The 26479-nt window shown below is 45.1% G+C and overlaps 1 protein-coding gene across 4 annotated transcripts in view; it reads left to right on the forward strand.

Moving 5' to 3' along the window:
- Window positions 1-4914: 4914 nt before the first annotated feature.
- The window catches only part of CSNK1A1 (casein kinase 1 alpha 1), a 32975-nt gene continuing 11410 nt past the window's right edge, over window positions 4915-26479 (forward strand). For 2 of the 4 annotated variants that reach the window (XM_066559847.1, XM_066559849.1), the window contains exons 1-6: window positions 4916-5385; window positions 6189-6295; window positions 17382-17508; window positions 19349-19447; window positions 21841-21924; window positions 24615-24754. In XM_066559847.1, coding sequence (XP_066415944.1) covers window positions 5263-5385; window positions 6189-6295; window positions 17382-17508; window positions 19349-19447; window positions 21841-21924; window positions 24615-24754 — 680 coding nt within the window. In that variant the 5' untranslated portion in view covers window positions 4916-5262. Of the gene's footprint in view, window positions 5386-6188; window positions 6296-17381; window positions 17509-19348; window positions 19448-21840; window positions 21925-24614; window positions 24755-26479 lie in introns of all 4 variants that reach the window. The other 2 variants (XM_066559848.1, XM_066559850.1) reach the window with 2 other exon arrangements.

Consider the following 26479-nt stretch of genomic DNA (forward strand, 5'->3'; position numbering starts at 1 on the left):
CTCTGCAGGAAAAGTCTTCCAGGGAACAAGTTCATTGGTGGAGCTTCAGCTGTGCACTAACAACATTCCTGTGAATCATCCAAATTACTTGAAAATCCCCCTTTTCCTCCAGTACTTAAAATAAAAACAACCCAACAATCCTCTCTCCAAACAGCCAAGAATGTCTCAGGCTGCAGAATTCCCCTCTAACTTCTCACAGCTTGGAAGTGGCACTGTTGGCTCCTGGACACAAACACCTTTGGTTCAAGCCAAGCACTGAAAGAATGAGATTTGTGCCACTGTCCCTGCCTGCTCCAGGCTCTGTCCCAAAGCCATGTCCCATCTCCAGGGCCTGCTGTGTCCTTTCCCTGCAGGAGGCTGAGCAAGGCACAACGGCTGTGGGTGCTGGGATCTGCCTGGAGACACAATGAGGTCAACTGTAAAGGTTTGGCATTAGTGGGGGAGCCTTGTCCCAGCCTTGTCCCTGCTGCCCTCTCCTGCAGCAGTGCTGGAGATGAAATCCCATCATTTCATGGCTGCTCACATCCCTGCTGAGGCAAAAAGGCATCTCCTGTGCTGGCTGTAATGTCAGGGGCTGACAACTTTCTGAGGGTTGCGTGCAAACACTTAAAGCAGTCACCCTTGCCAAAAATAATGGTGCCTCTTGCCTCGTGCCAGCACTGGCATTGAAGCTTTGCACTGAGATCCAGCCTGGCAAAGGCCGCCAGTGTCAGACTGTTCCGGAAAAACCGAGTTATTTTCAACCTGGAGCAGCTCCCTGGGCTGGCTCCCCACAGCCCTGAGCAGGGGAGGCAGGCACAGGAGGGCAGGGACAAGTGGCTCTGGCAGGGGCGGCCAGCAGCACCCCTTTGGCATGGGCGGGTGTCAGGCAGGACACTGCCCGTGGAATGTGGAGGGACAGGATCCCTCCTGCCACACTGCGATGTCCTGGGGAGCCCCACGTCACCCTGCTCCGCAGGAGCCACCTGAGGGACAGGAGGGTTTGGCAGTGTCACCTGTCCTTGGGCAGGAGTGCCTGAAGGTGAGCTGCCTCACACAGGGGCCCAGGTGAGCCTGGTTTGGTTCCTGCTGGCACAAGCTGCTCCTCTCCAGCCACTTTCCCAAACACCACAAGCTCTGGTAAAAATAGCAGCATGGAGGATGAGCTGAGGTCAGCTCCAGGCTGGAGGCAGAGGTCCCTGTGTGGGGAACACGCTGCTGGTGTGAGGTGAGGGCAGATGCCAGAGCAGAGAGGGAGTCCCAGGCCAGGACCTGCTGAGACTGCACACCTGGGACCAGATCTCCCTGACACACAGCCCTCAGTTGTGCCAGAAGCTCACTTGCTCCTCCTGGCAAAGAGCAAAGGGATTCTGAGGTGATTTGGGCAGCCCAGGACTCAGTGACACCCATTGGTGTCACTTGTTTTTGTCTGCACCTGGGTTTTGCTCACTTACAGGGAAAATGGGGTAAAACTGTCTTGGGTTCTCCATCTCTGTGAGAAAATAAACACTTCAGAGAGCAGATCAGAGCTCGGGCTGAAGATGAGGCTGCTCACTCTGGAGGCTTGGTCATGCAGCAGGACTTCTGGCCTGCCCTTTGGAAAGGGAAGAGAGAGGATTTATTCCTTTCACTCTCCCAAGTGATGCAGATACAAAGATGTTTTCATTGTGTCAGTGGCCCTGAAAGATGTGAAAAATAATAATGGACAGGAGGTTGGGAATTCATGGATTGTCCTGCTCTCTCCTGGTGTCTTCAGAGCTCCTTTCCAGGCAGTGGGAGATGTTCCTTCACTTTTCCAGCTGACATCTCCTGTCTGTTGTTCTGCCATGGCACTGCCAAGCTGGGACAGCCCTTGCACTGCCCCTGGAGCTCCATCAGGGTCACCAGCCTGGCAGAACATTAACCCAGAGAAAGCACCGGGAGAAACCATTTGGAAAATTTTCTGTAGGTTTGGAGAGCTGAGCTGACCATGGGGGCTCTGCTGGCCTGCCAGAGCTGGGCAGTGAGAGGGTGAGTAGGAGGCAAAGAGGCTGAAGAAGAGAGACCACCCTGTGTATGAGCAGCAGTGAGACCCGGGGTGCGCTCAGCCTGAAATTCTCCTCCCAATTGACATTTTCAGTGCTATTTAATTGGAATTTTAAATCCAGTCTCTGGACATGGAGATAGCCCCTGAACAAGGAGCTGTCCCCTGGACAAGGAGCTATCACCCAGCTGTCCCCAGGACACAGAGCTGTCCCCGGGACAAGGAGCTATCACAGGACACAGAGCTGTCCCCAGGACACAGAGCTGTCCCCTGGACAAGGAGCTATCACAGGACACAGAGCTGTCCCCAGGACACAGAGCTGTCCCCGGCAGGCAGGAGGTGGCAGCATTGCCTAGCCCAGCAGATCCTGCTCTCCTGCATACCCAGGCACGGGGCTCTCTCCTCTCTCCAGGAGCTCCAGACCTGTTTTTCCAGCTCCTCCAAGGATACGTGACTCGAGCCAAACGCCTTCCAGCTGCCCAGATCCCACTCAGAGCAGCCATTAAACACAACCCCAAAGGGCGACAGAGGCACATCAGCCCTGAGCTGTCTGCAAATCACAGGGGGCACCTGAGGACACGGGGCTCTGCTTTCAGGAATGGCTGAGATGTTCACAGATACCTCATTTGCCCTTGGAGCTCCAGCCCCCTGAAGGAGTGTGTGATGCATCCCAGATCCCCCACACGAGATCCACAATCCCTGTGAGTGACAAGAGTGTGGATATTCTTGCCTGCACAAATGCTCCCTGACAGAGCCGAGGTGGGAATGAGTTGGAGGCCAGCTTGTTCTCGGAGCATCGTTTTTTCCTTCTGGTGCATCTGGCTGATTTTGAGTCATTTGCATTTCAATTTTTTTCATCAGAGACGCAGAGAGAGCTGTAGTAAAAACCTTGGATTTAAGCTCCCTGAAACACAAGGGGAACTTGGAGATGATATTTGCCATGCAGGGCATTGCTGAGTGCCAATCCTCCCTCTCCAATCCTCCCGGTCTCTCACTGTGGAGTCATCTGGAGCTCACTGAGTCCACCACAGGAAGAAACTCAGGAAAATCACAGATTTCCCTTCCTGCTTCACAGCCAGATGGGCACAATCCAGGGCTCTTTTGCACTTGTGCAGGCAGAAAGTGTTTTTACCAAGCTAGAAAGCGACATGGTGAGTTCAAGAAGAGCTTCTTCCACTGTGTGGATGCTGTTCTTTGAGAGAACTCCTCCACCTTCATATCCTACTGACATGTCCTAACCTGGACCTCTCAATCTCACTTTTCTCCAAAGCAGTCAGCTATTAAAAAAAAAAAATCCATGCATAGACAGGTCTTAAAATCCATAATTTTATTATTTCCATGGCTTTGAGTGCACCAGGCACACTGGGAAGCAGTTTCTGCCTGCCTGCCTCCAAAGCAGACACCCTGAGTAGGCTTTCCTTCTACTTCCATGAGCTACATTACTGGAGGAGCTTTCTCTCTCCTGCAGACTGAATCATTTCCCAAACGCAGCCCTGCATGGCAGAAGACGCCGCTGTGACAGGGAGTGACGATGAGTCACCGGGAATTCACAGTTTGGTGTTCCTGCAGAGGGAAAACTCACAGAGAGAGAGAGCGAGGGGGCAAGGCAGGAGATGTCACTTGTGACAGACAGCCAGGAACAGCCCCTGGAGCGTGAGCTGCTGGGTCACGGTGACCCTGGCCAGCAGAGAGCTGGCTGTGGGGGCCACGTGAAGGTGGACACTGCAGGGACAGGGGATGCGGTTGTCACGGGTGGTTCTGCTGGTGGTGTCCTTGTCAGGGTGTCACAGGCTGCTCCTGGCTCCTCACCTGCAGTGATCACCCAGGAGCTGCACTGCTGGGCACGGCACAGACCCAGGGTGAGGGCTGAAAGGGAGTTATGGAGCAGGGAAGGGTGATGGAGCATGGTGTGAGGGGCTGAGGGGGAATTATGGAGCAGGGAAGGGTGATGGAGCACGGTGTGAGGGGCTGAGGGGGAATTATGGAGCAGGGAAGGGTGATGGAGCACGGTGTGAGGGGCTGAGGGGGAATTATGGAGCAGGGAAGGGTGATGGAGCACGGTGTGAGGGGCTGAGGAGCCCGAAGGGTGATGGAGCATGGTGTGTGCGCACAGGAACAGCTCGGCCCCAGGATCCCCCAATGGACACTGGGAAAAGGAGGTTGTGGATTTCAGAGAATCACGGATTTGTTGGTCCTGGAACAGGGGGTACGGGGATGCGTCCGGGTGGGTTGGGGATGTCTCCAGAGAGGCTCTGGGCAGCTATTCCAGGGCTTTGCCACAGCCATGGCAAGAATCTCAACATGCCAGGATGGTTATGATTTGAAAAGATCTCCCAGATCACTGAGTCCTACCTGTGACCAATCCCCACCTTGCGACCCAGACCAAGGCACTGTGTCCCATCCAGCCTTTCCTTAAACACCTCCACGGAACGAAGTTGTTGTGTATTTATTTATCCACAAACTAGCCTGTTATCATACACACAGGCTGAGGCCTGGGCTTTGAGAAGAGCCTGGCAACAGCACCATACAAGGGGTGGCATCTCAGTGCTGGCTGAGCCAGCTCCATCCCCTGTCCCTGTCGCGGACCCGCGGTGCCTCAGGGCTGTGTAGGAGCACAGACACCGCAAAGAAACCGCCAACCACCCCCCGCCCGCTGCGGCGCCTGTCCCTTTAAGACCGAGTGAGGGCACGTCCGCTTTCCCCGCCCTCTTCCGCCCGGACTGGAGGAGTGGCGCTGTACGCATGCGCACACCCGCAGAGCACCCAATCACCGCCCCCCGCTGGAGGGCGGGGCGCGGAGCGAGGGCGATGATTGGCGCAGCGTCGCGAGGGGGCGTGGTTATCGCGGCAGCGGCCCGCCCCGCTCCCAGCGCGCCCCGCGCGGTGAAGAAGCGGCGGCCGCGCGCCGGGGGCATTTTGTGTCGGCGGCGGCGGATCAGGCACAAGATGGCGGCGGCGGCCGAGTGAGCGGCCGGCGGCCGCCGCGACCCCGCGAGTCCCCCCCCTTTCCCCTCCCTGCTCTCACAAGCACCTCGGGGGCCGCTTCTCCTGTTTCTGGAGCGCGCCGAAAGCCGGGGAGCGGCGCAGAGCCGCGCAGGGGGGGGCGCCCGCCCGAGGGCCCCGGCTGGAGCTGAGCGCGGGGACCGTCCTTGGCTGCGCCGCTCTCCCCGCTCCAGCCCCTTTCCCCTCCTCGGGGGCGGCCGTAGAGCCCTCGTTGTCCCGCCGAACCGGCCGGGAGGGCCCGAGAGCCGCCCCTCGCCATGGCGAGCAGCAGTGGCTCCAAGGCCGAGTTCATTGTCGGAGGCAAATACAAGCTGGTGCGGAAGATCGGGTCGGGCTCCTTCGGGGACATCTATTTGGCGATCAACATCACCAACGGGGAGGTAAGGGCCGCTCGCACTCCCCCTCAGCTCCCCGGGGGGAGCCGGGCATCAGCCATCGCCGCTCCGAGCCCCTCCTGCCCCCGGCGGTGCCCTCCGTGTCCCTGGGGTGGGATTTTCCTTCCCCCGAGGGTCTCCTTTCCCCCTTTTTCCCCCCTACGAGGGGCTTCATTCTCCCCCTTTCCCCCGAGGGTCTTCATCCCCCCCTCCCCACCGAGCGTCTTCCTCGGTGCCCCTTCCACAGCGGAGCCCTGGGGTCGTGGGCTCCCCCACCCCGCACTCGGGAGAGGAGAAATGAGGCGAAAACCATTGTGGGAAAAGATATTTAAAGGTATTTGCGTTTTGTGAGCGGCCAAAATCGTCGTCCCTCGCCCGCCATTCATCTCCTCCTCTGCCTCAGCTGGGGAACACTTTGTATCTCGTTTCATCAACCCTAATAGAAACAAAGAAGATCCCCCTGTTTTTCCAGCTTTTCCTTTGGGTTTTTTTTTTCTTTTCTTCCTCCCCCTCACGACTCTGAGCTGTAAAGAAGAAACACCCACGTATGTTCTTCCTCACTTAAGAGGTTCTGAAGACTCCACATCTCTAGCTCAAATGCATGACCCGGGACGGATATTTATGTACAAATCACCGCGATGTGGATTTTCTCGGAAGACGCCACAAAATGCAGCACGTCGAGCTGGGAAAATAAATAAATATATACCCGAAAGCGTTGGCATCGGGGGTGTGTGGGGGATGTGGAAGTGCTGTGCCCCTTAAAGCCCGGTGGACGCTCTGCCCTGACTCCTTGTTCCCTCTCACTGCAGGAAGTTGCTGTGAAGTTGGAGTCTCAGAAGGCTCGGCACCCCCAGCTGCTCTATGAAAGCAAACTGTACAAGATCCTGCAGGGAGGAGTTGGCATCCCACATATACGGTAGGAATCGGCCGTGTGTGCCAGTGGCGTTTCTGTGTGCTTGGCATGACTTTTTTTTGTCATGCTTATTACTGTATTTTGGCACTTTTTTATACTTTGTAGTGTGAAAAGAAATTTACCCATGCAGGATTGGGGGTGATAAAGGGGGAAATGCTCCATTCCAAGCTCTCTAACTCGCAGGGTTCCCCTGGCAGGCCTGCTGGCTGTATAGAGAGCGAGACACCCAGCAAGAAATTCTTGTGGCCATTAGAACAAAGTGTGAGGAGGCTGTTTCTCCGAGAGGCAGAGAGTTGGGAGCCGTCCATGGAAATGGCTGCTTTCTTTTGTTGCCTCTCTCTCTCTCTTTTTTTTTTTTTTTTTTTTTTTTTTTTTTTCAACATGTCTTCCTGCTCCGCTCAGAAAATGGCGGCTGGACGTGATTAACCCTCCCCCTTCTCCTGGTGGGACAAGGGACGTGCTCGGGCTTGTGCCTTTTTCCTTTCATAGTTATGAGCCGCCAGCCTTGAGACTGCGGAGAACCTGGAGCAGGAATGAGATGGCAGCGGCTCCTTTCTGCTGCCCGCAACAGATGCGTCACCAGCCTTTCCTTTCGGGATTAATCCCTCCCAGTTCCTCATTATGCGGCTCCTCTCTTCGTATTCCAGCTGAAACTTTCGGCTGGGTTTCAGAATTTCCTGATCTGGCAGAAAATGGCCTGTGCAGGACCCCTGGAGGGGTTGTTCCTCCTGGGATTATCGAGGTGTGCCCAAGTCTGGAATCTGGGTGTTAAAGAGTTACATGAAACTTCATTTTTCTCCGGGAGACTTTTTACAAGTTGTTCCTTTTTTTGAAACTTTGTTAATAATTGTTTTTAAAGTTAGTAAATTTTTTTTTTCCTTGACACAATGGCCTAAAGGATTTTTGTTCTTTGAACTGCACAAACAATTTCAATTTAGGTTCTGTGTCAAACTGTAGATTACATTTAACTCTCCCTGACTTTGTACAGGATGATTGGTGACATTTAGGGTCTGTTTTAAAGTTTTCACGATGACATAGCCCAGATTCTGTACTAATTTGGACAAAGCCTAGTACAAATCTGCATTTCTGAGGTTAATAGCTCCCTCCTCCTTCCCCCCAAACACAACTGGCTCTGATCCTGAATGTGAGCTGGAGGAGACAGTGTTGTCCTGGCCATCTGTTCCCATTCACTCCAGCCTTTTGCAGGGACACAATCAACATACCTGAATTAAATACTTGCAGCTTCAACCGAGTTGCTGGTGTGAAAACAGATGCAGTCTTTCTTTGAGAATACAGTTTCCTTCTTTTCTCACGTGTGGATGCCTTTATTTCACAACTGAAAGAATAGGAATTGCATTTTGGAAAGCTTTCATGGTTATAGTTGCATGCTAAAACAGGGATAACTGGGAAAACAGCCAGAGCAAGCAGATATCAGGTGTTTCATCACAGAACTGGAAAAGCAGGCATTCTTGAAGTACTTTTTTGAAAAGTAAATGAGTGAGTGGTGCTATAATGAGGCCAAGTTGCAAATTTTTGGCTTTTCCACTGAGGTACTGTTTCATTTCTTGTATTTAGTTAAAATGCCCTGGGAAATACTGATACCTTGCATGCTGAGAAACTTGCCTCTGGCTTCAACTACAGCTTTCCTCTGTATTTGGTATTTTTGTATCCCCTAAAAAAAATACAAGGTCCAAAAAAATTGAGAATGGATAAATGAGGAAACACTCAGCAAACTGATTCATAGACTCATTGTGCTAAAGGCTGTCAGTCAGTCCTTTCAGGTTCTCACAACCTGAATCTTTTAGTTTTTGTAGTATTTTTCTAGAAAAGTGTCTTTTTGGAAATCCTCTTTTTCTATTCAGAAGCAGCATTAATTGTAAATCTATTTTTATGTGCCAGATGCTCCTTGAGAGGTTTCTCTGGGCTGCTGGTAATGGTTTGGTGATGCTTGAGAAACTCTAAACCAGCATTCTTATGTTTATTTCCTTTTAAGAGGAAGCTGAGTAGGGGACCAGCACAGTTCCTGTGACAAATATTAAAATGTTCTGTGTTTAGTAGAAGTAAAATCCATGGTGCTTTGAATCCAAGTCAATACTTAGGTCACTTTGCATGTGTGGCTGATAATCCACTGCCACCATTGTGTTATAATAATATGCTGTCACATGGGAATAAGCTGTTCCTGGCTCAGTGTATTCACAAGGGTGAATCGAGTTGAAGGAAAGTCAATACATTTGGTGAAATTTCTGTAATGTGACACCTTTAAACAGCAGCAGCACAAGAATGTGATAGGAAATGAAGGAATCATGCCAAAATTTCCCCATTGCCATGCTTTATAAACCTCAGTTCACAGCTTGGACACATCAACACGAGAATTTGTGTTCCTCATTTGGGAGGGATGGACTTTTGCTCTGTTTTTCACCTACTTAAGTGATGCTCTGGCCAAGATCAACTTCCTGGCAATTGCACGATGTGACTTTGCCTCACTCGAGTGGTCTCTGCTGTGGTTCTGTGACTCAGAACTGAGATAATAAATGAGGTCTGGATTGCTCATTCATTGGGGCTCCTGTTTCTAAAGCTGATTCTGCCTTTAGAATTTAGAATTACAAGAAGATGTGTCTAGAGTGTCACTGAAGTTATCTCGAATCAAGCAATTATTTTTTTACAGCCTTTAAGGTTGACTTGGGGCACTTTCTGGCTCATTGCAAGAAACTAATAAGCAAAATTCTCAGTTTTGGGGTTAAAAGTTGAATATTTCTGCCGGGTCAACAGTGAGTCTTCACCTGTTGTGGAAGTTGAACAAAGTGCCTTGGTGCTTAATTCCACTTTAATAGAACATGTTTGTACAGAAAATAGCAAAAAATGAGATTGGCGTGAATGAATTGGAAATTTTATTCTCTGAATATTTCAAACCACTTTAGGTCTTTAAATTTGCTGCTTATTGTTTCCTAAAAGAGCAGCAAAGTTTCTGAAATTACCCCTAAAGTTTCACAAAACCTTCATTAATACAAAAAAAAAACCACTTAAAAACTTAAGCTATGTTTTGTTTTTGATGTTCAAATTTTGCTTAATTATTACTTTAATTTTTCCCAAAAGGTGGTGCTTACTTCCACTTTAATAGAACATGTTTGTACAGAAAATAGCAAAAAATGAGATTGGCGTGAATGAATTGGAAATTTTATTCTCTGAATATTTCAAACCACTTTAGGTCTTTAAATTTGCTGCTTATTGTTTCCTAAAAGAGCAGCAAAGTTTCTGAAATTACCCCTAAAGTTTCACAAAACCTTCATTAATACAAAAAAAAACCACTTAAAAACTTAAGCTATGTTTTGTTTTTGATGTTCAAATTTTGCTTAATTATTACTTTAATTTTTCCCAAAAGGTGGTGCTTACTTCCACTTTAATAGAACATGTTTGTACAGAAAATAGCAAAAAATGAGATTGGCGTGAATGAATTGGAAATTTTATTCTCTGAATATTTCAAACCACTTTAGGTCTTTAAATTTGCTGCTTATTGTTTCCTAAAAGAGCAGCAAAGTTTCTGAAATTACCCCTAAAGTTTCACAAAACCTTCATTAATACAAAAAAAAAACAAAAACCAAACACTTAAAAACTTAAGCTATGTTTTATTTTTGATGTTCAAATTTTGCTTAATTATTACTTTAATTTTTCCCAAAGCCTCTTGAACCAAGCTTAGCATTGTGACAGTCTGCTGTGCCTTTAGGACACTGTGGCCAGGCCCCAGCATTCTGCTGGGCTTATTCTCATTGTTCTCCCTCATCAGCTGCCCTTTGCTTTTTTTCCTCTCTTTTTCAGTGACAAAGCATTTTGAGCTGTAATCTCGTTAACTGGGCACTGATCCTATTAGCTGGGGCTGTCCACCTTCATTCCCCAATTCCTGGTGCTGCCTTGGAGGAATGCAGCACAGTGTGTTGGATTTTTGGGTGTTTGTCCACAGTGGAGCTCTGGTAAAGCTTTATTCACAAAAGCAATCATTCAAATTACCTGGGACAGCAGCTCTTGATTTTTTTGCCATTTATGGTGTTCATCAGCTGTTGGTTGTATCCTTGATGAAGATCAGCTATTTGTAAATTAAAAACAAAAAGTTACTGGCTTAGTGTTTTGTGAGTGGTTTTTATTTTATTTTTTTTGCGAAGTTCCCTTGCAAACTGAATAAGTCAACCTCCACTTTTCTGAGTTTTTCAGTGCAGCACTTGCAAACATTTTGATGTTGAGGAATTATTTTGATGTCGAGAAATTCAAAGAGAAATTCTCAATTGAGTTTTCTGGAAAAACATTTCTTACAATATTTGTGTTTCTGGTTGATTACTACCATGCTGCTGAATAATTATTAACAGCAGAATGTGCCCTTATATATTTTCATTAAATACTACCTGTGATGGAAAAATGTGGTCAAGGCTGGTAATCCAAGAGTTACCACAACCAAGTTTGCCTTAAGCACCTGAAATGTTAATTTTTTAGCAGTGCTTAAACAGCTGTAAACACACCTCTGAAACACCTGCATTTTTAACTGTTTTCTCATTAACTTCCTGCAGTGTAAACCCTCAACCAACCACCAAAAATTCCCAAACCACCGTGAGAAAAACAGAAAAGCACTCACTGACCCCACAAGAAACCCCACTCCCTCCTCCAGAAAAAAGGTTCTATCAATAAATCCTGCTATTAATGAACTTTCTGTTATTAGTTAGTCTGCATATTGAAGGGTAGAACCACCTGATAGGTAACCAGAAGCCTCTAAATAAAATGGAAGATAATCTTTAAATTAATACCTATGGTTCCTTTATTAAAAAAAATTAATATATGTAAATAAAATTTATTTCCTGTTTTCCACCAATCTAAACTCTTGGTGGATTTTGTCAAAGCATCCAGGAGAGACCAAAGTTAGAATTTTCTTCTCCCTGCCTTAACTCAGTTTTTGGAGTTTGAGGTCAGTGTTACTCCTGATTGGAACAAATGCTCAGCAGCCATAACCCTGGAATATTCTTTTCCTCAGTGCTGTTGGCTGTCCCCACTGTGGATGAATGGTTCACCTTGTCACTGAACTGCAACTCCTGCCTTCCTCCCGGGGGCTCATGGGCTTTATTGAACAGCTCAGCAGAGCGGGGAGCTGCGTGTTTGCAGCATCACACTGGGCAGATGAAGGCGCCTCCTTGCTGGGGGATGAGCTGTGCTGGCATCCTCGGTGGATTGCTCTCAGAACTGTACAAAAAGTGATCCAGAATTTTATTTATAGAGTGCAGCCAGTTCCATAGCGTAGGGTGTGCATGGCTGTTGCTTTATTTAGTGCTTGGGTGGCCTAATTCATGCTCTCCATGGCAACTAACGTTAGGTGACATCTGCTAAATATTGCACTTCAGGATTTCAGTCATGCCATATTATGTGAAGTTCATTTCTATTACTCCTAGCTGGTTAGCAGTTAAGTGCTTTTCCAGTTTCAGGGGAGATAAAGCAGAAATATAAAATATGTGTCAATTTAGAAATGAATCTCTGATGGATTACCTTTCTCTTGTGTGTTGCTTCAGTGTCTGTAAGAGTCAGAGCATTTTTACAGGCAGAATTCCCTTTCCAGTTTGTCTGCACTGTCATTATTTGTCAGGAGATGTCTGTGCTGAGAACATGGGAGCAGAAGGCTCTGAATTAGTCAGGTGCAACATCACAACTTTCTAGGCCAGCAGGGCAGTGCTCATGGCTGTGGTGTTGGACACAGAGAGCCAGAGAGTTTCTGTGCCTGAAGATAATGCTTGGACCCACAGGCAGTCAGCTGCCAGCTCTTTTTTCCCTGATTTTTGTTAAAAACCTTTTTTCCCTTTTCCCATCCTCCTGTATCTATAAGGAATAATTGCATGGCTCCATAAGTGCCCTGCTGAGCTGTTGGAGTCAATGATTGCAGAGGTCACAACCCTCCCATTTTTCCTGAGGTCTCTTTTGTGCCCTTGCTGGGATTTGGGTTTCCTCTCCTGGTGACAGGGCTTGCAGCAGTGATCCCAGTTCACAGGGTCTGTGTGTGTGGAGCAGCTGCCCCTCTCCTGGTGGGATAAGCTGGTGTTTTTCAGGGTATCAGAGCTCTGGAATTACAGGGAGGTCAGTGTTTTCTCTTTAGTCCCATCATCTGACTAATGCCCAGTTCAGAGACTTTTGTGTGAGTGACTTAGGGCTGGCAGGCTTGGAATACAGTTCCAGAGTGTTCACCACATCAGTGCCATTTGGATTTCTGTGGGATGTCTGAATCCTTTGTGTCCATGAGGCATTCCAGACTTGCATATTCCCCCTCATGTGCCTGCTGACTTGTCAAACTTACTAATTAGGTGACCTCAGGTAATTCTGTTAGCAAGTTCTTTCCAGCTTGCTTTTTCACCTTACATTTTTGTTCTAACAGCTTTTTAATCCACTTTGGTTCTTCTGACAATCTCCATTTCTGTCACGAGAGCTCTTTCACTTGTTGCTTGCAAACACAAGTGCTGAGAAACTTAATTACATAGGATTACACAGATTAATCATAGAGTCACACACCATAATTTATCAAAGTGGCAAAAGCTTTATGTAATGGCAAAGAAGTCAGAATCACCCTTTTTGTAATGGGGTATAAACGTTTCTGGAAGTGTAAAGGTTTGAGTTCAGATATTCAGTGTTGGAAGAATTGTCCTTCCCTGCAGTGAGGCACCAGGAGATGGTTTTTGTCTGACAGAAGCACAGGCTCCTGTAGCTCTGTGTGCAATTCCAGGCTGCCAGAGCCCCTGTGGGAACAGTCAGTGATGGAGCTGACAGAAGCCTTTAGTGGAGGATGGGTTACCTGGCAAAGCAGGTGTTGATTGAGCAGAGCTTATATTAAGTTGGAACAAAATGGTCTTGTCATGGTTTGTCTGGTGGTGGGAAGAGTTTTTTGTGATACTGAGCTCATGTTCTGGTTTTTTGTATAAGCTGTAGGCAAAGGGAGGTGCCTTTATTGCCTCCATGTCTTCAGAATTCTGGCATTTGGGGTTTATTTGCCAGTGCCTTACAGCTGTCAGATTTACTAATTCAGTAATTTGCTTTGTCTTGATTTGAATTTGATTTTTTGTTTTGTTTTGTTTTTTTTTTTAATGTGAATCTCCTGAATCCTTTGATTTATTTCTGAATAAATATTGGGTACTTGTGGGTTTGTTACATTTTGGGTACTTGTGCTGGGTTTGTTACCTCGTTGTAATTATTATAATTGCCAGTGTAGTGAAACTGCTGGTTATTGACTGGAATAGTGTGAGTGACACAGTAGTGTGAAACAGGGTTGGAATTTCTGTGTGATTCTGTTAGCCCTTCACCCCTTTCTCTGCTAGTTTGCCTGGTTCTGTTTGACCCTTTCAAAGGAAGATGTGAAAAAATACTATTAATAACCAAATGAAATGTTTTCTTAGGTAAAACAAATAAAAAATGCAAACAAAACAAACCCAGCTATTAAAAAACATTTCCTCTAACATTTCTTCTTTTGTCCTTGACATTATTTACAAAATAGACAGTTGCTGAAATAGAAATCATTGATTTTTTGAAAGATGCAGCTCTGAAAAGGCAGAAGGATTTTAAGTTTGGGTAGAGCTGACTACAGTGTTTGCCACCAAGTACTAGATATGCATCAAGCCTTCACTTCCTTGTCTCAAGGTTAGTCAAGAGAATTTAAACCCACCCCATGTCAGTTGAAGTAAACAACATCCACTTGGCATGTGACCTGACATCATACCTGCTTTATTGTGTGTTCTTTAGAAACGAAACACTTTCAAACTGCTCTCTGGTGTGACTTGGATGTTCCCACAGAGCTCAGATGCTGAAATCTAAGATGTTCGAGAATTTCAGCTTTGTGTTTATGCTGGGGTTATAGACGAGGCTCTCACACCACATGATTTGGAAACTCGGTGACGTGTCCACTCTGCTCTTTCACACAGACAAGTCACTGAAGTCACATTCAGGTCACTGTGCTCAGCCTTTAACCATGCTCTGATAGAAAGCTTCATAAAAGAGCTTTGCTGTATTCTGACTAATTGGAATCGTTTGATTATAGAGCTTTAAACAGATGAGGGAAGGGAGAGTGATGAAGCATTTTCCTGCCTGGGAGCTTGGGCACACCTTGAAGCTCAAGGAGGTTTGTGACATCTGTATCAGATGTTTGTGTGACACTGCCTGTTCAAGGGTACACTCGACTATTCCTCGTGATTCTGTCCTGTTCATGTTTTGTGTAAGGGTGTAAAGCACACTAGGAATCAACTAGAGAAAGATCAGGAGAAGTTTTTCTGGTAAATCAGCTTCTCTTCTTGAAATAATACATTGTGTGTAACCAAATCACAGTAATTACCCACCCACAATGGCTCTCAAGGAGTTCAGTCTCTTGCTCCCACTTTTTACTCCTCTCCAAAACTCTCCCTTACTTAGGATGTGTTGCTTCATGAGGCAAAGGACTTCAACTGAGCTGACAGAAGTCCAGGGTCTCTCAGACATGTGGGCACACTGTATTCTGAGATACCAGTGCCACCCAGTAGTTGCCCAGGGCTTTGTATGAATCATTCCCTCATATTAGGAGATAATTCCAAGTTTCCCTGCTGATGCATATAAGAACTTGTGAAGATCTCTTTTTGGGACACCAGCTTTTATAGATCCTAATATCCAAGTTTTGCTAAGAAAAGCCAAGACTCCTAAAGTTCTTTCATTCAGAGCTGCCAGTAGTAGCAGCTCCTACACCTTGAGTGGACATGATGTTGCTTTACTTCTTAATCCCATTTTCCCTGGAGATCTTCCAAGGGAAATGAAAACTTACTTGGAGTGTTAGCAAAGTAAATAAAACACTCTGATACCTTGGAAGAAGTTCCAGTTGCCAGCAGTGAAATGAATAGGTGTCACAGTCTTCAGTGAGGAATTACAGGCAGGTAAATGTGAAAATGAAATATTAAGAGGTTCTGCCTTATTTCTTTGTCTTGGAGAATTGAATGTGCTTTCCACCAGAGCACAGTGGTCAGGAGATGAGAATTCTTGTTCATACATAGAAATAGGGCAGACAGAGGTTGTGCAATCATCCTGAATTACTGCACTTACTCTGCAGACAGATCCCTGTGGAGGAACAAAAAGGTTTTTAAAATGTACCTTCCAGGGTGGGCTTCCTTTGCATCAGCTTCACCTCGTCTGTGAGGCTGGGACTCAATTTTCTTAGCTCCACTGAAGGCTGATCTTTGATCTTTTCCCCTTCACTGCATCTCTAGGGCACTGAACCGTTGCTGTGCTGAACAATTACACTCAGCATCTCAATTAGAATTCCATCCCTTGAAGGAAATGGTACTTTAGCTAGATCTTGATTTACTCCTTAGAATTCTTCATTTCACCCCTTTACTCACTAATTTTTTTTTCTCAACAAACCTACATTTCATAGGACAGAATACCTAGGCAGGTCATTTGCTCCAATTTCATTTCTTTAGGTGCCCATAATGTTTTATTTTCACCTGTGACCCCTGGAGTTGTTTACAGAGCTGTTCTGTTGACATTTCATTTGAATGATTGCTTTCAAAATACATATTTTCTGCATCCCATTTTGATGCAGAGAATGAATAAAGGCCTTAGACTGAGGTGTAAAGCAGGGAGTGTGAGCCACAGCTCATACATAACTTTAATCAGATTTATAACAATGCAGGAATGGAGGGCATGGTTTCTCCTAGGATCCAGACAGTGGGAAGGTACAGGCCAGTAGTTCCTGAAACAAATCCAAATATAGAATCTTTTCTCTCTGGCTTTGTAAACATTTTATTTTACTATCCCAGCTAAGCTAAGCTTGGAATCCTTTGAGCACCTAGGAATTTGTTGACTTTATCAGTGGTAACTGTTTTCCAGACAACCATGCATTGGTGCACTGGAGTCATTGCCTAAAGTGGAAATACAGTGTCTGTACAGATATTTAAGTGCCAACTGCTACTTTAGCTGAATCTTGAGGGTTTTTTTTTAATCTGCATACTCTTCTTGTGAGGCACATCCTTGGGGCACCTTGTCTGTGCCACTGTTGGGAAATTAAAGGAAATTCTCCCTGGACTGCTGGCAGTAGGTCCTTGGTGTAAGGATCAGGAGCTCAGAAAAGGCAGAATTGCAGCCTTCTGATCAAACAGGTGCCCTGTCAGCTTCAAAACAGTTTTTCACTCACAGCTGTCACTTGACTGTAGTTATCTGGGACGTGCAGAAGGGCTGGAGAGGAGAATATTCCAGCCCTGTCTTTCAAGGGTGGAGATTCACACTGAGATGTGCAGGAGTCCAGGAGGTGACTCCAGGCCTGCTCAGGAGCTTGGCTGGGGAGAGACCACCCCCAGCTGCAGATGCAGTAAAGCAGGGCTATGGTGGAAATGTTAAACCTGGATTGGAAAGGAAATCATCCAAGGAAGGACTTCTGCTTGTCCTCACAGCATTGTAAGCCTTTATTTTTGTCCAAAAGGGATGTGCTAGGCACTTAAAGGTTACTATCATAGTATAGCAGCAATTAATATTTTGTTATGTGTCTACTTTTGCTTTTCTGACACCTGAGTGCTTCTTTCTCTCTGATATTAAAAGCCTGATAAAGAGCCTCTCTTTTGACTTAATTGCAAATAGAACTTGATTGGCATTTTTTAAATTGAGAAATAAATGAAAAACGATGTGAGTGAGCTGCTGTGGTCTGGTGCAGAGAAGTCAGACCTGAAAACGAAGCCTAAGGCACGTCAAGATGGTTTTGTGGAGTGAAATGATGCAGGAGCAATGAGGGTAAGGTGTCCTGCAGAGGAATTTCAGTCTGGGTGTTGTACACACCCCTCAGTGTAAGGACACTGCTGCTTTGGCTGCATTTTCATTCTGGTGTTTGGTATTTTGGTTGTTGATGTGGAGTAGTATTTTCTCTTCAGGGAAGATTGCCAACTTGTGTGTTCTGGTTTGTGCTCAGACTTTTGTTTCCAGGAAAAATAAGATATTACCAGCATTAATTTCTCATTAGCTTTCAAGATGGTACATTAGTCAGCAACGTGCCCTTGCAGCTGAGAGCACTGAGGGTACCCTGGGCTGCATCAGGATTGCTGCTAATAATGCTGGATCATTTCCTCTCTTGCAGGTGGTATGGTCAAGAAAAGGACTACAATGTTCTAGTCATGGATCTTCTGGGGCCCAGCCTGGAAGACCTCTTCAACTTCTGTTCTCGCAGGTTTACCATGAAAACAGTACTTATGCTAGCAGACCAGGTATGTGCACACCTGGGGGAGCAGCCTCAGAGCCCTGGGGGGGTCCTGCAGAGTGGGTTCAATAATTGATGCAGTGGTTTGGGCACTAAGTGAACACTTGACCGAAATGAGGACAAAGGGATGGTGGTTTCTGTGTGCTCTGCCCTACCCAGTGCACCGAGTGGGAGGGCACTGCAGCTGCCAGCTCCTTTGTGCTGCTGCTTTAAGGGCAACTTCGTGAAAATATTCAGACTCATTTGGGTGGATTCACTGCCAGTATCACCACAGGGGCTGTGGTAGGGGGGCTGAAACAGTCTCCAGTTGTGGCTGATTTGATTCAATGGCATCTGTGGTGACAACGTGCAAGTCTGTCCCTGTGCTCTCACACCCTCCTGTAGCCTCTAGTGATGCCTCAGGTTTTAGCTTTTCTATTTTTCACATTCTGTACTGCTTTAGTGTGCAGTTCTGAGCTTCATATGAGGGGATGGTGCGTTCTCTTCACAGAGCAGGGAGACAAAACAATTCCTTCTCCAGCTGGGCACCAAGGACAAACGATCCAAGGCATCACTAGGACCAGACAGGGAGCTAATAATAAATAACTGCCTTGCTTGTTTGGTCCTCACAGACAGTTCTTAAAGCTGTTAGTGGAGATGCCACTCTACCTCCAACATAATCAAGGCCTCTAAAACTCTCTTAAGTCTTTTTTTTATAGCAGTTGGTATTTTTCCAACTTGGTCATGGGAATACAGCGTTTGAAATGAGCAGCCATCTTCATTTCTTGCTGCTTAATAAATGGCTTGATTGTGCTTCCTTCAGCTCCTTGAAAAGCACTGAGGGTTTTTCAAGTTGAATTTTTCAATGGTAGTTGAAATTTCATCTAATATTACGTAATAGATATCAGTACCAAGTTGTCACTCAGCCAGATGCTCGTAGAATCCCAGGCTCTTGGCCAAGGAAGCTCAAGGCATTTGTCTGGAGACAAGGTCAGCTGTCCCTGTTCTCACTGCCCTGGGAGGGTGATGTGCTTGCTTTAGAGAGCCACTGCCTGCTCCCCTAGCCAGAGTCTGGGTGTGACAGCATCTCCAGGAATCCACGAGGGGTTTGTGCATTATTCTTAGGATGATGAGCATTAATTGGCTGTCAGCTGGGAAACAGGCAGAAATGGGGGATGGCAGGGCTCAGAAGTGGCTTTTAGGGCACAGTCCAGCAAACAGCTGTCAGGGGTGTGATGTAACAACTCAAGGCTGCAAGAGGAGTGTTTGAGGAGCTGCAGGGCTGTGCCACATAACCATGGGCTGTGATCTCACCCACAGGAAATGAGCTGGCCCTGTATGATGACACAGATGTGCCAGAGTTTCTCCATGTCTCCAGATACTCTGGGATTAGGGTAACCTGGCTATGGCAGGATGGGCCACCATCAAGTTGGGACTTGGCCCATGAAAACTGTCCCCTGAAAAGTGATGTTTGATGAAAGAATAACCAGATGAATGAGTAACTGGGGCAGGGGGAGGGAATGAGCTTTAAAATTGGCTTGTGGTAGCTATAAAAGCTTTGAAACAATGAAAAAAATTAATTTTTAATTGGATGCTATAGTTAGAAACATGAACTTCAATATCTGGGAATTATTCAGGTATTTAATCTGCTGGTTTCTGACCAAGATTGTGGAATTTTAACATGAAAAGAAGCTACTCAGCATTTAAAAAAATTGGTTTTCATTAAGCAAAAAATTGGTTTTCATTAAGCAAATGCATAAACTGAAGTTGCAGAGGAAGGTAACACTAAAATTTCATACTTTCATTAAAGGTTTAATGAAATGTCTTGCTCTCTTTGAAATCTTACATGTTGCTGGTTTTTTTTACAGATGATCAGTAGAATTGAATATGTGCACACAAAGAATTTTATACACAGAGACATTAAACCAGATAACTTCCTAATGGGTATTGGGCGTCACTGTAATAAGGTTAGTCCAAAGCTCTTTGTTTCCAAGCTGCAGAGGGAATGCCTGTGTGATTTGATTCCAGCTGCACAACTTCTGTAAAATCCATTGCTAAAACTGCTATTTTGGATGCTAAACCACAGTTCTTGGGTGGGAGAACTTGGTTTTCTTGGTGTCCCCCTGTAAATGCTGTGGGTCTCTGACCCACCCTGGGAGATTCACTTGATTGCAAGATGATTTCTGGACTTGCAACAAGGTTATAAACTAACCCTAGAGAATACTTGGCTACTTCTCTCAAGATGTCTGTTGTCATAGCATTTTATTCCTCTATGATAAAGTCAAATCTTATCTTTGGCTTTGGGGCTGACCTCCTAAGGATGAAAACAGTTTGTGCAACGTGGGAGCTCCTGACCTACCAGTCAGCAGGGCATTAAACCTTGCAGTGACAGACTGGTAAAGTCTCTTCAACCATCAGAATTGTGGATAAGACCAAGAGCCAACATGCAGATACTTTTATAAATAAAAGAAATGATGCAATTATGTTGATGGAAAACTGTTAAGCTGTAGAATACCTGCTGTACAAAAAAAATTTTGTCTCAGTTTACTTTGTGGGGGAAAAAAAAGCTGAGGGTGGGTGGGGGGGTGGGCTGAGGTTGTTACACTTTTTGGGATGGGTAAACATAGTCAGAAGTGCATGTTTCCTGCCTGGAAGGCAACTTTTTCCTTTTATTTTTAGTTTTCTTGAGTGAAATATGCTTAATCCTGCAATTTGTATGTCGAGCTCGGGCAGACAGGCAGCATTGGCAATGCATTAAGCATGCTACTGATTAGAAATTAACTTCAGGACAAATGTACGTGATCAAGCTGTTTATTGGAAGCAAGATTCCCACTTATCTTCTCTAGATGCCATCCCAGGATGTCTCATCTGGTTAGGCACTACCAGTAATCAAAATGTTTACCTTTGTTTGCCTGTATGAATGCCAACTTCAGGGCCATGAGCATTAGAAGGGGAAAGCTTGGATAATGTGAGATAACAGCTCTTGTCTGAAGAGGTGCAATGCACTGAGTGTTTAGAGACAACCATGGGTGGAAAAGCTTGTAATTCCAGCTGAAAGACAGTCTTTATGTAATCCTGTTGCTGTTCAACTTTGTTTGTTCCCAAGTTTCATACTTTCACTCTGTACAGCTCTATTTTTCTCTGCTGTGTTGAGCAGTTTAGGCTCCTTAATTCTCTGGCATGACTCAAAGTAGAACTTGAAAACTTTTATTTTGGTTTTTTCCTAGTTTTAGTTTCTGATTTCCAATTGTTCTTTTTGGGCCATTTTTCTATACTTTTGCACAGTCATGCTAGGTTGGCATTGCTGCACTCCAGTTCATCTTGGTGTGGATTAATGGCCTAGAAATTGCTTCTCTGCTTACTTTAGAGGAGGAACACATTAGATTTGCATCAGCTGAAATCAAAGACAAAATTGCCTACAAACCATTTGATTTTTTCCCTTTAGGGAGCCATGCATTGATATGGTGGTAAAGCACTGTGGGCATGGGCTTCACTTATGTTTCAGGGGGTTAGGGAGTTAGTTCCTGACCCAAGTGCAAATGAATAGTTTTACATGAGCAAAATATGGAATGGGTTCCTTCAGTTTGGAATCAAGTGCTTTGTCTAGGAAACATTTGCCACCATACAATATTTAATGTTTCTTTTTGTAACCAAGTGTAGTTTTGGGGTTTTTAGAGATGCCTCTACACAGTTCAAAGAAAATCAGCCACAAAGACTAGAACAGCATGGTAATCTTGTTCCAGTAGCTTCCTGTCAGTTGTATTAAAAAAAAAAAAATTAAATTGATTTTTTTTCCCAAATTTTAATTTGGTGATTGGGAGAAATTTTGCTCCCACCTTAAAAGACGAATTTCCAGCTCTGCTAGAAATAAGCCCTGCATGCTTATGAAAGTAAACTTTAAGGTGACTAAATGCCTTCTACCTCTTCCTTACTGAAGATTTTACTTTTTCTAAATACCTTATGGGGGAAGGGCAGTTTGTGGAACCAAAGGCTGCTTTTGTAAGCAAAAACTTGAATTTCCTTTTTTAATAGAGCCAAATGTCACCATTGCTATCCCTGGTTAAGGCAGTGCCATTTTGGAGCGGCTCACAGTTGAAATTTACCTTGTCCCATCTGTCAAATTTTCTCCTTGGAAAAAAAAAAAATAATACCACGATAAATAATCAAAATATGACTCCAAAAAAAAAAAAAAGATGGAAAGATACAGTTTTTTTGAAAAGTACAGTGCTTGGTGGAAGAAGGATGGCATTTGGCTACCCTGTTCTTTCTCGAACGCCTCGGTGTTGCCTGTCTGCGCCGGCCAATGTTGCAATGTAAGCAAGACTGTTTGATGCACTGCCACCCTCTATTGTTTGTTCAGTGTTTAGAATCTCCAGTGGGGAAGAGGAAAAGAAGCATGACTGTTAGTACTTCTCAGGACCCATCTTTCTCAGGATTAAACCAGGTCTGAACTGTCTCCTATTCCAACCTCAACCCCAAATTCATGTGCTTTATTTTTGTTTCGGTTAATTTTTCTTTTTTTTCGTTTGGTTTATTTTTTGTTTTTTATTTTGTTTTTCTGGAGAATGTAGACCTTGCAAAAGCACCTCTTATGTTGGCATTATTCAGACATACTTGGCAAACATGTAACATTACTAAGATGTTTCCCTGTGGCGCTTGTTTAAATTGTGGAATTATTTCTAAACTTTGATAGGGCTAAATGTACGTGCTTGATTTCAGGTGCAGGTTTTATTTGTGGTCTTTCCATCTCAAAGGCAATCTCCTAAAAGTGTGGTGAAGGATAGACATGAAATAGCAGGGCTCCTGCTTGCCTTGCTGGAGGTTTCCTGCAGTTCCTATGGATGCATGTGGAGAAGTTCTGTTACCACTTCAGCCAGACTCCTCCCCGTGCAGTTTCCTTTCAAAACCACCCCAAATGTGTAATGAAGACTTAATATTTTCATCCATTTTGCTTAAAAACTGAAACTACTCCGACAAGCTGCGTCTTGGAGAAGCAGGAGCTTATCTTGTAGTGTCTAATGTCATATTTCTGACTCTTGAAGAGAAGATGAATTGCAGAGAGAGGAAGACATTTGCCAGTTGGTAGCAGGACAGCTGGAAATTGCTGAATATGAATCACTGCTCAGGAGCTTGGCCGTTGGTGCACAGCTTTCCACAGTAGTCTCCATGGATTAAATCCCAGGCAGATCCCTGCTGTACACAAGCTGACAGGCTTCTGTTGTCTGCTTCTGAAACTTTCTTATCAGAGGCACAGACTTTGATCTACTTCTCTAGTTGCTCTTGGCAAAAATCGTGCCCTACTTCTCCAGTTTCCTGCTGATAGTGCAACAAAACAGAATGAAGGTGGTGTGAGGTTATCTGGGAGCTGGCACTGGGACGTTCTGTGCTCATCCAAACTGAGCTGTGTCTCCCAGCTTCGTTCTTTCCAGGAGGGGCTCACTCCTCTGCCTTCAGCCCATCCACAGGGACATACAGACTGATCCTGAGCTAGGGAACAGGGCAAACTTCCCCAGGGAAGCTGCTGCTGTAAAGTAATAGCCAGTTACAGGTCTGTGTTGTGGACCAAATCAGAAAATGAGGGATTGCATTTGAGCTCAGGCTTTGCTTCTAGGAAAGTCACAGCAGAGCAATCACGTAGAGCCTTACACTGTCTGCTTTGGGATTCAATATCAAATATTTCCTGGCATATCAGGTGATTTCCTGGTAGCTAGGGGACATATCCACATGCTCACTGAGTAGCTGCCTGTAGTGGGTGCAGCACAGCCAAGACCCACACCTTGCTGGGCTGTGTGAGCAGTGGAGTTGATTTATAAACTTGGGTTTATGTCCCTTGCTCCAAGTATTCTGGGCTTTCAGGATGACTTTCACCTGAACAGCAAATGGAGCACTGCAGTGCCTTGTGTTTGCATGTAGATCATGGTAAGACTTCAACCCCAGGTTTTCTGCTCTGACACCAGTAGTTTAAGAGGATTTTAGCTTTGCTTTTTCCTGTCTAGGCTACTGTAGTTGGTAAATCTTCTTGAATCAGAATTCTGAGCCATAGCTATTCTGCAATTCAGAAACTTTCCGTATCTTGGATACTTCAAACAGAACTTCCTAGTTCACAGCACTTCCAGTGTGCCAGTGACCCCCCCATTTCAGCCTTGGATGTATTTTAGTCTCCAGTTTGCTTTTAAAGATGTATCTTCGGTTCTGGAATCAGCTTTAAGGTGATACAGAGTTGGTTTTTACTGAGACTTTATCAAACTTTAAATGTCTTCTTTCCATCACATTCTGCCCCCACCCAAGTTACTTTTGCAGCACTGATCAGTCTGTAGGGATTGTAGTCCTTGATCTTGTAGCATTAATCCAGTGTTGGAATCAGGATTTGTAGCTTGAAGTCTGAAAGGTTCTTTATGTGCTTCTTTCTGCCTCAGCTTTTTTTGCCTAGTCCTGAAATCTTGCCCAAGAAAGTACAGCCTGGATGACCCTTTGTAGGTGGGCTGGCTGGCAGCACGCTGATTGCCACACACTAATTACCACACACTCAGGTTGCTAAATACCAAATCATTGGGCAAGCTTGGTTATTAGAAACCCAAATTGGATCCATTCCTTGGCTCCAGCTTCCTGGCTGTGCTAAAACCAGTGAGTTTGTCCTGCTGCTGTGGCAGTGTTCTGGGAGCCTTACAATGAGCCAAGAACAAGCTGTCTTGTTTGCTGGGGAAGATTTTGGCCTTGTGCTCTGCAGAATGGCCACTGTTCTTTGGGACAGGAGGTTGCAGGATGTGCCTTGTGCATTGAGCTGCCCTGAGCTCCATGTGTGTGCCCATTGTGCCAGTGGGGTCTGGGATGTGCTTTGACACATCTTCCTCCCTCAGGAGACTACAGTAGTGATAGGAACTAGTGGCAGAACTGAGCTCTAGTAGCACCATCTAATCCATTGCAGGGGATTGAGAAAAGGCTTGAACTAATTCACCATCGAGTTTTTAACTGACTACTTTAAGCTGGTTGCGCCTCCGCACTGTTACTTTGCTTCTTTTAACTGTAGGCTGTTACATTGTCTGGGTGTCTTAAAACATAGCTAATGCCTACTGAAAGAAGTTGGGAATTTGGGGTTTTGGATAGGAATCTAACCTATTTTCATTTCTCTTCAAGTTATTCCTTATTGACTTTGGTTTGGCCAAAAAGTACCGGGACAACAGGACAAGGCAACACATACCATACAGAGAAGACAAAAATCTCACTGGCACAGCTCGATATGCCAGCATCAATGCACACCTTGGCATTGAGCAGAGGTGAGTGCAACCTCTGGAGGGTGCAGGGTACTCTTTGGAGGCTTCTGAAGAGTCTGAGCTCATTTTGTATGAAAAGTGTATCCATCTCTTTGCAAGTGTTCTTCCTTTTGGCTGCCTGTGCAAGGGTGGGGGGAAAATCCAAGCACCTGATTTGCTTCTTAAAGAGACCTGTGTGTCTTGCAGACATCACGTGGATGTTCTGCATATTATTTTGGCTTTTTAAAGGCTAAGCCATACTTTGATGTGGGTGTGTCAGAGGCCCTTCACACATAAAATGGTGCACTTTGCTGATGTGTTGGTACCTGTTGGCAGCACTGCTGACTGGCTTGAGAGGCCTTTCTGTAAGCACAAAGGCTGTTCTAAAGCTGGTGTCTGGCCTGTTTTCCCACTCTCTTCAACTTACTAAACCATTATTTCTCCTTTTGCCTGCAAGCAAGACTTAAATACCTTCAGTCACACTGTATTTTAGTTTTATGTCTGTAGGTATGTACACATGTGTGTGGATATATTTATTAGAGCTTTGCTTAATCAACAACCACATATTTTTATCTTCTGGATCAAAGGCATTTTGTTCCTACAGAATCCCAGCATTTTCTAGTGGAGAGAGCACTTCAAGTCGTTTGGAAGTGTTAGGTATTTATGGGATATCAAGGGATGCCTCTCTCCCTTACCTCTGTGCCTAAAAATTGTACTGGATAACTGAAGAGTGTGGCTTTACCTTTCTTGGATAGTTAAAGCTTCCAGGAATGTCTGTGCCTCTGACCTTTTGGCTAACCAAGATGAGAATGACAGAATTTCTCGTGGTCAGCTTCAACAGAACATGTAACCCCCAAATGGTGCTTTAAAATGCTCCGTGTTTCCTTTTTTACTTTAATTTCCCTAAGGTTCCTTCAGGGTATTTTATTGTTTGTCAGTGCCATTATTTAAGCCAGCTTGTCATGTGGCTCAGGAAGATAATGACAGGTGTCACTTCTGAAATAAATGCATTTCACAGATCCCAAGCAGTTCTGGTAAGGGAATATCTGTGCTTGCACCTGAGAGTAAAGGAGAGATCTGCAAAGTATGTTGCTTTAGAATTTAGTTGGGCACCAAAAATTGAGTTTAGTTGAATTTTACACCATATCTGCTGGTAATGGGAATTGTGTTATAATTAGAAATGTAGGTTGGTGCTTGCTAAAAGCTGCTAAACTGTCTAGGTCAAACCAGCAGTGAGGCAAAGAAGTAATGCATTCCTGTATTCAAGAGAAACCAGTTCTGGAGCTTATGGCAGAATATTTCAACCTCTAGTCCTGTACTTTTAACTGTTACAGAACATGTTTTCCTACAGGTAATGACAGCTGTGCTCAAGGAGCTGTTTGCAGTGGTATTTATTTTAATATTGGAGAGGATTGTCCTGTTTTCCAAATCCTGAAAATTATTTTTATCAATATATTGTAATAATGTACCCACTGCAGATTCACAGAACGAAATGTTTCCTACTACAAGATCATTGCATTAAACACTAAAACAATGAGCTGGGTGGGGGGTGGATACTCTTAATCCCTTTATTGCTTCTGAATTTACCACTGCCTTCTCAGAAAATTTTATGTCCCTGTACAGGTTCACTGAATGCTGTTGGTGATTAAAATCTGCAGTTCTAATGGAATTAGCAGGTTTTGCAGGCTGGAATTTGTGGGCTCAGTATCATTTTTCAGCCCTTTGTCTGTGGTTTCATGTTGCAGCTGA

This window comes from Molothrus aeneus, chromosome 15, assembly GCF_037042795.1.
Source record: "Molothrus aeneus isolate 106 chromosome 15, BPBGC_Maene_1.0, whole genome shotgun sequence".
In the NCBI taxonomy this organism is placed as follows: Eukaryota; Metazoa; Chordata; class Aves; order Passeriformes; family Icteridae; genus Molothrus; species Molothrus aeneus.